Source organism: Arvicanthis niloticus, chromosome 6 (assembly GCF_011762505.2).
Source record: "Arvicanthis niloticus isolate mArvNil1 chromosome 6, mArvNil1.pat.X, whole genome shotgun sequence".
Classification (NCBI taxonomy): domain Eukaryota; kingdom Metazoa; phylum Chordata; class Mammalia; order Rodentia; family Muridae; genus Arvicanthis; species Arvicanthis niloticus.
In genome coordinates this window covers 91,718,700-91,731,267 of record NC_047663.1, presented here as the reverse complement: position 1 = coordinate 91,731,267, position 12,568 = coordinate 91,718,700, and the positions used below count along the sequence as shown (strand labels likewise).

The following is a 12,568-nucleotide window of genomic DNA, read 5'->3' as shown; positions in this document are numbered from 1 at the left end:
TAAGAGAGAGAGGAGGGGGCAAGCAGCCCCTTTTATAGTGGATCAGGCTACCTGGCGGTTGCCAGGTAACTGTGGGGAGGAGCATACCTGGCTATTGCCAGGTAACTGGGGAGGTGGAGTTTAGACGGAATACTAACAAGTTCCAGGTCTGCTCTGCCTCTAACTGCCTCTGTGACACGGGGGAGTCCTTTCTCAGCAGGACTTCAGCCTCCTGGTTAAAAGAAAGGCTTCTAGATAATGGTAAGCTCTCCTCCCACCCCAGTATTTTCACTCTCCACAGCGCCCTCTGTCCCACCCAAACCAGTTCAGATTGAAAGCCCCAGGGGGACACCATGGCCCCATTCCTGAGCTTCCTCTGAAGCTCTGGGGAGAGAAAGGCCCCATGCCTCTGACAAAGGCCTGGGGGTGGGGAGGGGGCTGCATTATGATTACTTCATCCATTCTATGACATCACCCTCTCTCCCACGCCCACTCCTCTCTGGTCAGTTGCTCTGCAAACAACTATCAGTACAAATCCCAAAGGCCTGAAAAAGTCTGCCCTCCAGTACCTGCTACCTACCTGTCAATCTTCTGCCTCAGCCAGCAAGAAGCACCATGAAACTGGAATTAACAGAGAAAAACTACACCAGCTTTGTGCTGCAAAACCTGAACAAACAGAGGAAGTGCAAAGAGTACTCGGACATGGCCCTGACTGTGGACCACCATGTCTTCTTCGCACATCGCAACGTGCTGGCTGCCGTCTCTCCGCTAGTGAAAAGTTTCATCTCCAGCAACGACATGAAGACCACCGATGAACTCTACATGACCATTGACCCCAACTACCTGAGTCCAGCCACAGTGGACCAGCTCCTGGACTACTTCTACAGCGGCAAAGTGGTGATCTCAGAGCAAAATGTGGAGGAGCTGCTCCGGGGCGCTCAGTATTTCAATACCCCACGCCTTCGGATTCACTGCAATGACTTCCTTATTAAATCCATTCGCCGCGTCAACTGCTTGCGCTATCTCTTCTTGGCTGAGCTGTTCGAGCTCAAAGAAGTATCAGACTTGGCCTACTCTGGCATTCGTGACAACTTCCACTTCTGGGCCAGTCCTGAGGGCTCTATGCACTTCATGAGCTGCCCACCTGTCATCTTCGGCCGCCTCCTCCGTGATGAAAACCTTCACGTGCTCAATGAGGACCAAGCTCTCAGTGCACTCATCAGTTGGGTGTACTTCCGGAAGGAGGAGCGGGAAAAATACTTCAAGAAGTTCTTCAATTACATCAATCTCAATGCTGTCTCCAACAAGACGCTGCAGATGTTTGCCAGCAACAAGCTGAAGGGCTTGGAGAACAACTCCGCCCACGTGACCTTGATGGAAAGTGTCCTGATGGACCGCAAGCAGGAACGCCCGTGCAGCCTGCTGACCTACCAGCGGAAAGGGGCTCTGCTTGATTCAGTGGTCATCCTTGGTGGCCAGAAGGCCCATGGCAAGTTCAATGTACATGTATTTGCATATATCATCCAGAAGAACCTGTGGCTGAAACTCTCAGAGATGCCGTACCGGGCAGCCGCGCTCAGTGCTACTGCTGCCGGCCGTTACATCTACATATCTGGCGGCGCCACTGAGCAGATGTCAGGACTGAAGACAGCATGGCGGTATGATATTGACAACAATTCCTGGACCAAGCTACCTGACCTGCCCATTGGGCTTGTCTTCCACACCATGGTGACCTGTGGGGAGACAGTTTATTCAGTGGGTGGGAGCATTGCCCCACGCCAGTGTGTCTCTAACATCTATCGCTATGATGAACTCAAGGAAGCCTGGTGCTTGGCAGGGAAGACGAGTATTCCCATGGACAGCACAGCAGTGATCACCAAGGGTGACCGAAACCTGTACATTGTCACTGGGCGATGCCTGGTGAAGGGCTACATCTCCCGGGTCGGTGTAGTGGACTGCTTTGACACTTGTATAGGGGAACTGGTCCAGTGTATCACTTTCCCCATAGAATTCAACCACCGGCCCCTGCTCTCCTTCCATCAGGACAACACCCTCCGTATACACAGTCACAGGCAGAGCGTGGAAATCAACTTACAGAAGAGAAATGCCAACAAGTTGACAACCTCAGTACCTCTGTTGCCCAACAGTTGTCCCTTGGATGTATCCCACGCTATCTGCACCATTGGAGACAGCAAGGTATTTGTATGTGGGGGCGTCACCACAGCCAGCAATGTCCAGACGAAAGACTACACCATCAATCCTAATGCTTACTTGCTGGACCAAAAGATAGGTGAATGGAAGACCCTTGCCTGCCCACCCGAGGCACTGGACTGTCCTGCCTGTTGTCTAGCCAAACTGCCTTGCAAGATTCTTCAAAGAATTTAAATAACTTTTTAAGTGAGAGAATAAGTAAATGCATTATTTTTCACAATTTAATAACAGAGAGCAAGAAAGGAGTGTGGCTTTGTGTTCCTTTTAGTGGTGGTTAGTGCTTGGGTCTGAAAGTGAAACTCTGGGCTATGGATGTTCCCAGTGGGTAGAATTCAGGGTTAATGTCTCAATGGCGGTAACTAGCAGAGATGGAGTTTCTGGTTGGTGATCTACAGTAGGTAGATATTTATTTATTTATTTATTTATTTATTTATTTATTCCGGCACTGGAGATCTCTAAACTGAGGCAGGAAAAATAATCCTTGGTGGTAGTGGGATTGCAGTTCCTCCCAGACTCTGGGCTAGGGATGTTTGAGTGCTCCCCACCCTTATTCCTGTAGTCACCTCTCAAGTATCTGCTATCATAGTAATCTGTGCTCAGAGTTGTGCTGTCACAGGCTCTTCTAGGACGTGTTTGCCTCAGGTCTTCTTGGAAGACGGGCAAGGACCTATCCCAAATCTGAGAGAGCAGGCTTGGGGGCTGGGGAGGAAGGAGGTGTGTGGGCAAGTCCAGGGACAAGCAGGGCAATGGCCTGTTGTATTTGTGTACCTAGGGTGGTTTATGTCTCCTTTGGGGGGAAGTTGAGGATTGCTTACAACTGCTTCTAGTTGGAGATGTTCACGGAGAACTTTCTCAGGAATGTGTGGTTTGAATCGGGGGTGGACAAGCTACAGTAATGGGAGAAGAAAGACGTCCATATCCATAGTGGTGTGAAGCTGTAATGGGATTGGGAGGTATGCTCAGGTACCAGTTCAAGAACCCACTAGTTTATTACAGGTAAATTAATTTATATCTTTGTGCCTTAATTTCCTTTTCTGTAACATAGCGAGGCTACCAACCTAATAGTGTAAGTGTGAACTTTTAATGAGTGGAATGCCCAGGACAGATAGTCCCCACCATACATTGTGCTGAGGACACCCCTCCCCAGTCCACCCCCGTCACCGGATCTTATTCTGTAGCTCAGACCTCACTATGTAGCTGAGGCTAGCCTGGAATGACGATCCCCTTGCCTTTAGCTAATGTTTCATTGTAGCTTCTAGGGCTGGGATCACGGTGTGTACTCCCACACCTGACTCAGAGTTACCTTGTTAAAGGATAAGCCTTGCTCCATCCAAATATTCCCAAGATTCATTGCGTCAGGATGCCACCAGAGGGTAAAACCTGGTGTCAAGAAGGTCCTCTTATAAAAACCAATTGCCTAAAGAATTCCCAGTCTTTTTCTAAATTACCTCTTTAGATAACAGGTATAAAGTCTGGAATTCAAAATTGGAATATTTTGGTCCAAATCATATAATTCAGAAATGCAACAGAATTGTTTTTAAAAAGCTGTATGAGAAATAATTTACACTCCCTATAATTGACTTATTTAAAAATATACACCTTAGTGAACCCGTGGCTCCTGCCTATAATCTCAGCAGTTAAGACGAGCCTGGGTTACACAGTGCGGCTCAGGGCTGGCTGGGCTGCAGAGGGAGTCCCTGGTTCAAAAGGGGTTGTGGGCTGGAGAGATAGGTCAGTGGTTAAGAGCACTGGCTGCTCTTGCCAAGGACCCAGGCTTGATTCACAGCACGACCTGGTGGCTCACAACCATATGTCACTCTAAATCCTGAGATTCCCTCCTTCTGGCCTCAATGGTCACTGCACATGACACACATGGTGCATGGACAGACACAACAGACATGCAAGCAAAACAGCAATAGGCCTATTTGAATATAGGAAACATGTAAATCCTAACTCAATAAAACTGTTTAAGAATTAGCATGGCTTCTGGCTTGCTCATTCCCACTTTCTTCCCTCACTCTGAAGAAAGCCGAGTTCTGTGTTGTAGGAGCCTTGTCCTGCCTCAGTGAAATTTTCAAGGGCTGTGTCTTGACTTCAGCCTCAGGAGAGCTCTCGGGCCAGAGCCACCTGGCTGTGCTCATCCAGAGCTCTGGCCTTCGAGACCATTTGAGATGATGTTCATTATGAAGAATTTTGAGATGGTCAGTATACTATAAATTACATTTCAGAACTACTTGTTACTACTTTTCTGGTGTATTCTGCCCCTCCACTAAAATGTACACTGTAAGTGGAAATGTGGTGGGGGACCTACCAGAGAAGACGGTTTGAACATGGGTTAAGCCAGTAGAAAGCCAGCCGGGCGGTGGTGGGCCGGGCGGTGGTGGCGCACGCCTTTAATCCCAGCACTTGGGAGGCAGAGACAGGCGGATTTCTGAGTTCGAGGCCAGCCTGGTCTACAGAGTGAGTTCCAGGACAGCCAGGGCTACACAGAGAAACCCTGTCTCAAAAAACAAAAACAAAACAAACAAACAAAAAAAAAGCCAGTAGAAAGCCTTTATTAGCCTGCCAGCAACTGCACTGGGCATTCAGGATCACAGTGTAGCCCTGAGCTTTTCTTAGGGTGAGCTTTTAAGCACAAAAATCATGTTCTGGGTTGACATATTTCAGTTAATAAGAACAGTTAGCCAAAAGCAAAAATACAGAAGTCAGAAGGCAAGGTTAGTGCATTTAGAGATTCCCAGAACTATGAACTCTGGTGCATTAGGTCTTTGCTTTTTTTGTGGCTGGTGTTTTTGTCGAGTTTTACTTCCATCATGGAGTCAGTTGTGCTGATGTCTGTGGGCCTACTAGTTATATAATGAAAGTCAGTCTAGGACAAAAAAAAAATGTGGTGCTGGGATCAAATCCAGGACCTTGCAATGCTAGCTATCTCAGGACCCCACCACAATTTTTTTTTTTTTTTTTTTTTTTTTACAGCAAGAGCCATATAATCATAAATATTTTGAAAAAGGATCAGTAGGTCGTGGTGGTTAACATTAGTGATCCCAGCACTCAGGAAGCTGGGGCAGGAAAATGGGCTTGAGATCAAGACCAACATGGACCACAGATTTGAGGCACTCTCAAACCGCCAAAAAAAAAAAAAAAAAAAAAGTGTGGATGTGCTGGGGTTGGGGGGCAAGGGGAGTGGGAGGAGTGGGTAGGATGGATCAGTAAAGGTCAAGCAAAACACACAAAAAATTCTAGTAAGACAGAATTCAGGGGACAATTATAATGGCAGGATGTGTGTCTGGAATGCAAGCGAAGGTCTGAAATGCCTTTATCCCAAGGCTTTTCTTTTGCTGTGTTGGAGATGGAACTCAGGGCCTTCTTGGCTCTAGGCAAGTGCTTTACCAGCGAGCCACACCCCATTGACTGGTATTTTTAGTGGATGAAGGCATACTTCAAATTTAGATTCCATTATATTTAGTTTAGGTTTTTTAAGACAGTCTCATTGAGTAGCCCTGGCTGACTCAAGCCTCTACTCAATTAGATACATTTTAAATATTTTTTTAAAAATGTGTGTGTGTGTGTGTGTGTGTGTGTGTGTGTGTGTGCTCGAGTGTGTGCGCTCGTGTGCACCACATGTGTTCAGGTGCCCACAGAGACCAGAAGGGATTCTATCCCCTGAAACTGTATGCCACCTGACCTTGGTGCTGGGAACCAAACTCTGGACCTCTGTAAGAGCCAAAAAGTGCTGTCAGCACCTGAACCATCTCTCCAGCCCCTGAAATCCTACTAGAAAGCAACACAGGTTCAGATACAAGGATCACTCTGTAAAGTACTTGATGCACAGACATGAAGATCTGAGTTCCCATGCCCAGCACTCACATAATATCTGGCTGTGGTGGTGCACATCTGTAAGACAGAGACAGGTAGGTTCTGAGTGTTCCAGACTTAGCCAGTCTAACGGAAGCAGCAAGCCCCAAGTTCACTGAGAAACTCAGTCTCAAAACACTGGGCTAGAGGTGGGTGTAGTGGTACACTGGAGCCTTTAATCCCAGCACTCGAGAGGCAGAGACAGGTGGATCTCTGAGTTCAAGTCCAGCCCAGTCTATAAAGTGAGTTCCAGGATAGCCAGGACTACATAGAGAGACAATAAATAAATAAATAAATAAATAAATAAATAAATAAATAAATTAAATAAATTTAAAAACAAACCTTTCCACAGGGCTGGGAAGATGGAAAGATGGCTCCTTAGGCAAAAGCCCTTACTCTGAAGGGGTGACACCTGGGTTTGAACCCCTAGAACCTGAGAAAATCTGGCTGTGAACAGAGCAAGTCTGTAACCCCACTTCTGTAGCAGCAAATTAATCAGCTTTTGCTCCCAGTGGATCATGTGTACTGCACCCACCTAAGAGCTCTGGATTCATGAATGAGACTGACACACACACACACACACACACACACACACACACACACAGAGAGAGAGAGAGAGAGAGAGAGAGAGAGAGAGAGAGAGAGAGAGAGAATTTTGCTAATTTGTCAGCTAATTTTAATATGCTTTGACTTGCTCAATGGTTGGGCACTTTCAAACCTCCCTAAGGCTAGCACACTCCCCTCCACTATTCCTGGCCTAACAGTTTTTTTGTTTGTTTGTTTGTTTGTTTGTTTGTTTGTTTGTTTTTTAAGATTTGAGCACACTGTAGCTATTTTCAGACATACCAGAAGGAGGTATCAAATCCCACCGTAGATGGTTGTGAGCCACCATGTGGTTGCTGGGAATTTGAACTCAGGACCTCTGGAAGAGCAGCCAGTGCTCTTAACCACTGAGCCATCTTGCCAGCCCACACCTTTTAAATCTATATTTCATCGCTGCTACCTCAGACCCAATTGGGGGAATAGCCCCTAGGGCCACTTTCCTAAAATCTTACATGTCAGCCAGCCTTTAAGTCTCTTCTCCTTGCTTCCCCATCTTGGTGATTCTGTCTGTTCTTCCCCTTGGTCCCTTGCCTGAACAATCTAAAGTCCCGCCTTTGTCTCCATGCCCAGTCATTGGCTGTATGGCAATTCTTTATTTCCATCAAAGCCAGCCAGGGGCAGGGACCTTGGTGTCTGAAGCAAGGCTTTTTTGGGGAGCCAAATTAAGACAAAACATTAGAACCAATTCCTTACATCTCACCCTTTCTGTTCAGTAAAAGAGGCTCTTCTCTCAGACATAAATTGAGCATAACCATAACAATTATGAAAATTACAAAGTATGATATACAATTAACATCCAGTCCATCATATTTGTCAGTTAGATAAAGTACTCTACCATCATTCCTGACTTAAAGAGTCTACAATTCTATACTCAAATTATGCTCTGACTTTAACTTGTATTACCATCTGAAAACTATCCTTTCTATATCATCTTCCTCAATGCTAAACAAGGTAAGTTTGATTATGAGACTATAATTAGTCTTCAACCCTGTCAGAAATCCAAGAACAAATTAAATATTACATGAATATATAGGAAGCACAAAAACATAGCTTCCAAAACTTAAACAAACTGCAGAGTCAGTTGACTACCTGGACAGTCCCCTATTCCTCAAACTGTGGAAGCGTCTATGTACATGGCATGATGCTAGACCCAAGAACACAAACATGAACAATACAGACAAGGTCTCACCTGGTCTAAAGGTATGGAGACAGTACGCACTGGGAAAGCAAATGTTTCTTCTCCCCATGAAGCTTTTCAGAACTTTGCTTGTTCCATTGTTTGTTTGTTTGGTTGGTTTGGATTTGGTTTTTGGTTTTTGGAGACAGATTTACACTGTGTAGCTCTGGCTGTCCTGAAATTTGTTCCACAGACTAGGCTGGCCTCAAATCCAGAGACCCACATGTCTCTGCCTTTGTCCCCCAAATGCTGGTGTTAAAGGCATGCACCCCCACTGCCAGGCATCAGGGCTGCTAAGCTGAACACAAGTAACCTCCCATCTTAGCCTTTGCTCACCACAGTCCTTGCCATCCCTCTCTACCCGTTACCACTAGCATCTTATAGTAATTTTTTTTTTTTTATCAATTTCTTACAGTCCTTCTTTTGGCTAAGACCATTTCTATTTTAAAGAGTAGGAACTATGTCAAAATAATTCACTTTAGATCCATCAGAAACCACTGCAGCCCCCTGGGTTGGCCCTTGGAGAATACTGAGTGAAGGTTTCACACAGGTTCTTTCCTGATTTGCTGGCCAGGATTCTCTTCTCTCTACTCCTTCCAGCCCACACCAAAGCTCCCATCAACACTTGAATATGAAGTGTCACCAAAACCTCATAAGTCATAGGCTTGGTCTGCAGTTGATGGATCAGATCGTGGGGGCTCTGGCATTCTCAATGATTAACCTGCTGATGGATTCATAACATGATAACATTATTGGTAGAAATAGGGGCCAGGGCCTTGCTGGGGAGGCAGGTCACTGAAACATGTTTTGAAGGTTGCATGTTGTGAGGGACCCTCAGGGGGTTTCCAGTTCCACACCTTCCTTACAGATTCCCCCTCCTGCCTGGAGTCAAGGCTAGGCCAAGTTTCATTCTCTACCCACAGGAACATTTTTGAGTAAAAAGTTTTCAGAATGTACTGACTAATAGTTACCTGACCCTCTGGAAAGTCCCAGGTAGAGTTCAAATGCATGTCATGTTAGACAATAGATTTAAAGGTCTATATGCTTAGTCAATAAGTTTGAACTATAACCTTGCTAATGTAACATGTGTCCCTAAAAAAGTATAAAAACTGTTTGTAATAACCATTTGGGGGTCTCCTCCTCCTCATTCACCTCAAGAGACTAATTGAAGGTCAACCTCAACGCGCCAGAAAATAAACCTCTTGCTTTTGCATCAATCTACATCGCAGTGTTTTACTTGGGGGCACCTCAGAAGTAAGTACTTACACCTGGGGGCTCGTCTTGGATTTGAGGAGACCACATACACACACACACACACACACACACACACACACACACACACACACAACCACTGGTGCCTAAGTGTTTGTCTCTCTGTCTTCTGCTTTCACTTTTGGCTTGAGAGCAGTGTCAGCTGGAAAGTCTCTGGTCTGGTGCGGTCAATTGAGGCAGGCAGACATGCCTTAAACCCCTTGAAAAGGGCCAGTGCACATACTTCAAAGAGAGGGGCCACTGAGCCCAAGAGTACCTAACAAATGGAAGTGGGGGGAGGGAATCCTAGGCCTTGGGAAAAGCCCACCCAAATAGTGAAGGTATCAGCCCTGGGGGAAGACAGTGACTAGGAAGGATGGGGTTCAGACCTCCTCCCCAAACCCAGGGTAACTCTGAGAGTGGAGGGGAAACCCACTCAATTCTTGGTGGACACAAGGGCTCAACACTCAGTCCTCTAAGCTGATGGACCTGTTTCCAAGAAAAAAATCTTGGGTCCAAGGAGCCATTGGCACCAAAATGTACTCAAGGACTACATGAACAGTGGACCTAGGGATGGGCCAGGTATCCCATTCATTTATGGTCATCCCAGACTGTGGGACCGTGATAGGATGGCTTGGTTTTTGGTAGAAGCACTGGCTCGAGGGTACCATATGTTTGCTCAGGCTCTGTATTTTATACTTGAATTTCAAGGTTTAGTTGCTAGAAGAAGCCTCAGAGAGCACCCAGTTCAGTATCCCATGCCCTTCTCTGCCCATGAATCTGAAGGCCATACTTCTCAGCCACTCTTGGGTCTTCTGTTGGGTTTGTGTTGCACTACCTCTTGAATGCAGATGAGTCGAAGCAGAGGCCAGCAGGTGTCTGTGAGTCCAAAGCCAGGCTGCTTTCCATAGTGAGTTCTAGGTCACCCAGAGCTATACAGTGAAATCTCTATACAGAGAGAGAGAGAGAGAGAGAGAGAGAGAGAGAGAGAGAGAGAGAGAGAGAGAGGCAGGGGGGAGAAAGAATGAACATTTGGGTTCACTGTGGGTCACTGTGAACATAATTCAGCTAGAATGTTCAAATGTCTTGAAGGTTATTGTTAGAGAAGTTTGCATTATCTTATAGTCTTATTATTTTGAGGCACAGTCTCACTAATGGCTTGAACCTAACTATGTAGACCATGATGGCTTTGAACTCACAGAGATCCACCTTCCTGCGGCACCATCCATATCCTTTTTACAATTTTTTTCTGTAATTTTGATTTTTAGTTTAGAAGTCTGGCCCACATTGCCTCTTGAGGCTGTTGTATGCTAAGTTCCAGTAAGCTTGTCTGTGGCTCCTGTGCTGTGTAGACCCTACATGGTCCATGCCTTTGGTTAGCTTGGGTAGAAGAGACACTTCTGTATGCAGCCCACAATAGATGGACAAGTGCTTGAAAGAGCAATGGAAAAGCTGGGTGACTGGCTTTTGGGGTATTTCTTGTCAGCAGTCTTCCAGAGTGGGCGTCACCCTTGGCCTGGCCCTGCTATGTGCTGGTGAAAAGCTCTTGGGGGAAGGGGGAGGCTATAGGCCTCTCTGTTCCCATGCTTCATGGCTGAGAATCTTAGGGATCATTCACTTTACTCTCTACCTGGACAACAGGGCCAATAGCCTTGCCACCTAGGGCTGACTGTGTGACATGGAAATGCTTGTCACATCATGTAGTAAGCACTGAATATACAGCTGAGCAGACCACACTTGGCATGGAAAGAGATTTGTATTTTGGTGCCAGAGACAGTGAGAATTTTGCAGAAACTACTGGAACTGCCCACATCGCTGACTTCACTTGTGTTTTCTTACTAATCTTCCAACAACCCAGGCACTTGCTACTGCCTGGAAGATACAGAGTCAGCTCCTTGTCCCCAAGATCACACAGCAAACAAATGCCCAACTTAAGAGTCAGGAAAAGCAGGTAGAGCCAGCACCCTGGGACTTCAGAAGTGAGGTGGGTTGGGGTGAGGAGGATCAGTCTTTAAGACTTGAAAGATTAGAAATGTCAATGTGAATTTGGTAACACTATTACTGTGTTTTATAGAGGACACTGGTGATGAAGGAGAAGAGGAGAAAGAATTCAATTCCTATAACATCAACATAGACATTCATTACGGGGTGAAGTCCAGCAGGTAAGCAGTGTGAGCGCCACTGTGAGGCCCTGCCACAGGTCTACTGCACATGAGCACACCGAGAACAAGATTTCTGCACTGATGTAAATGCTCAAACAGTCCAGTTTTAGTTGCTCTACATGGTACCGATCTTGTGTTTGAGCTGCTGTGTACTTACTAGGAGTTTCAGGTGGCAGGGCGTTCTAAGAGAAGGTCTAAGGTTCCAAAGGCTGGAAACCTGGCTGCAGGCCCAGAAGAGTCCAAGAGATCCAAAGATTTTATTGTTCAAGGCGTGGTGGATGGGTCTGGATGCGGGCGCCCCGCCTTAAGCCTGGGGAAAGCTGACTTAAATAGGGAGGGGGGATGAGGGGAGGGAATAACTTAATTAGCTATGCCCCCTGGCCTTTAGATAACTCATTAATATGTAAATCTCAAGGCTGAAGCCTGTTAGTCAAGCCCTCTACCTGTCTGTGTCCTAGCCTCTGAACCAGGAAGGTTAAATGGAGATTAGACCGTGTGTCAGGGCCCTAGGTTCTGGGGGCATGAGTCTCCGGATTCCAGGCCCACAACAACCCTAGAACCAAGATACCCTTCCATGGCCGGACACAATCGGATTGTATTCTTTGATTCAATAATCTCTGCTTTTTATCTTATTTTGTCATTATAAATGTGTAGTGAGCATTCCTGTGTACAGGCCCAATTCTTTTCAGGGTAAATCCTTCAAGAGCGTATTACCCGTTCATAGGAAAGGCATCACTAAAGTCTTTGATGCATGTTGCCAGATTGTCCATCTTCCAGGAAGTTTATATCAACTTTTGAATCCAGTAGGAACTTTCAGGTTTCCATGTGTGAAAACTCATCATTCTGCATTAGTAGTCAGAACTTCTTTTTTTTTTTTTTTTCCTGGTTTTTCAAGACAGGGTTTCTCTGTGTAGCCCTGGCTGTCCTGGAACTCACTCTGTAGACCAGGCTGGCCTCGAACTCAGAAATCCACCTGCCTCTGCCTACCAAGTGCTGGGATTAAAGGCGTGCGCCACCACCGCCCAGCCAGAACTTCTTAAGCAATGTCAAGACTACAAAGGAGTGGCAGGGTAGAGTGGTACACACTGTAGTCTCAGCATTTAGAAGGTTGGAACCAGGGGATCTAATGCTTAGAGCTAGCCTGGTCTACAGAGGAGAAAACAACTGTCTCAGAAGAAAAAGAAAAACAAACACAGGGTATAGCTGACTTGTGTGGCTGTTGTGTGGCTGTGGACAGACTCCTAGACAGGCTCTGCCCTTGTCTGCCACACATGGGATTGTGGTGTGATAGAACACTTCCTGACCAGCACTGCAAAAGACCTAGGTTAAA

General features: G+C 46.2%; 1 protein-coding gene across 3 annotated transcripts; it reads left to right on the top strand.

The window, feature by feature from the left end:
• The first annotated feature begins 20 nt into the window (after positions 1-20).
• On the top strand, positions 21-4,167 carry LOC117709892 (calicin-like). 3 transcript variants are annotated; one of them, XM_076937232.1, is made up of 2 exons: positions 21-240; positions 584-4,167. In XM_076937232.1, the coding sequence occupies exon 2, from the start codon at positions 595-597 to the stop codon at positions 2,362-2,364; it is 1,770 nt and encodes a 589-aa protein (XP_076793347.1). In that variant the 5' UTR covers positions 21-240; positions 584-594; the 3' UTR covers positions 2,365-4,167. The 3 variants fall into 3 exon arrangements, with proteins under 3 accessions (XP_076793347.1, XP_076793346.1, XP_034360198.1); XM_076937231.1 differs by having other exon boundaries at positions 487-4,167; XM_034504307.2 differs by having other exon boundaries at positions 22-240; positions 580-4,167.
• The last annotated feature ends 8,401 nt before the right edge of the window (positions 4,168-12,568 follow it).